Source organism: Sinocyclocheilus rhinocerous, unplaced genomic scaffold, assembly GCF_001515625.1.
Source record: "Sinocyclocheilus rhinocerous isolate Xijiao unplaced genomic scaffold, SAMN03320098_v1.1 scaffold9453, whole genome shotgun sequence".
Classification (NCBI taxonomy): Eukaryota; Metazoa; Chordata; class Actinopteri; order Cypriniformes; family Cyprinidae; genus Sinocyclocheilus; species Sinocyclocheilus rhinocerous.
This window is the reverse complement of record NW_015652412.1, coordinates 28395-29645: the sequence shown is the minus strand read 5'-3', so window position 1 is coordinate 29645 and position 1251 is coordinate 28395. Positions and strand designations below refer to the sequence as shown.

At 36.9% G+C, this 1251-nt stretch overlaps 1 protein-coding gene across 1 annotated transcript in view; it reads right to left on the bottom strand.

Annotated features, from left to right (window-relative positions):
• Window positions 1–506: 506 nt before the first annotated feature.
• Window positions 507–1251, bottom strand: part of LOC107714907 (glucagon family neuropeptides-like) — a 1791-nt gene continuing 1046 nt past the window's right edge. The window contains exon 3 of the mRNA XM_016520903.1: window positions 507–645. Within this exon, the coding sequence (XP_016376389.1) occupies window positions 507–645 (139 nt within the window). The remainder of the gene's footprint in view (window positions 646–1251) is intronic.

The window sequence follows — 1251 nt, the reverse complement described above, 5'->3', positions numbered from 1 at the left end:
CGCTTTGAGAGCGACTCATTCTCGTCCTCTATCATGCTTCCTCCTCTGCGTTAGAGAAAAAGGACAAAGCTTTCTAGAACCCAGCATATTACAGAACCTTTGTGAAAAAAGTCACATTATTTGGATTTAAGTGTGCATATGTTAACTAATAATAATCTAGTTGTCGCTAAAAAATCGTTTCATTTAGGAATATTTAGGATATTTCATAGGCTATAGGATAATAAATTATAATAAGTTGTGAAAACAGGGCTGTTCACACAGGATGCTTTTTTCACAATTTTTTTGGCGCGCCTCCGATTAGACGTGTGGTTTTTTCAGTCTGGTCATTTTCAAACACAAAATATCTTCTCTATTTTTTGTGCAAACGTCTTAAACAAGCCAATGGCTCGATTTGTCTTAGCAAGCAGAACAATGCAACCAGAGCAATCACTGATAGACAAACGGGTACTATTTTGGGAATGCCTAGAAATAGAACAGGAGCTCGGGAAGAAAGAAGTAGCCTATGATCACCTTTTCGATGGAGGACTGTATAACGTGTATGCGTCTTCAGTAACTGAAGGAGAGCTTCGAATAGTGATCTGGTCACTGTCAAAGGTTAGATCCGTTAACGAGTTTCCCTCCTCGTCAAATCCTGCAGTCTCCATTCTGTAACAAAACATCAAGTCATTTCATTCGCAAGTAATTAACACATGCTATTACTGTGCTCTAAACATTTAAAATGCATATACTATTATGTAATAACAAAATAGTAAAGATATGTATGTAAAATTGCTTTTAAAAGTTTAGTTTGTCCAAAAAAGCGTTTTGTGGACATTTGCTTTACGACATCCGTGATCAATATTTTTTCTTATAAGCTATTATACGTTATTTATGCCGGGTAAGATCAAAGCAATATATTGTCGTGTCTTTTAAAACTATTTACTTTAAAATTGAATCAACTGTAGGCTACTTTCTACTCAAAGCACGTTACACTTTTGCCTTTTCGATTCTACGCGGAACCCGGTCTCATGAAAATGCGTATAAATAGTACGCCAAATAAAAACGAAAACCCGTGGTATTGATACGCAAAAATGGATTTTGGCGTGCATATGATACGCAGTTTTCGCGTGCATATGATACGAAATTTGTTGGCGTGCATATGATAGGCAGTTTTCGCGTACATATGATACGCATCTACCCCACAACCCTAAACCTACCCATCGCGTATCATATACACGCCAAAGTCAATTTTTGCGTATCAATACCTCGAGT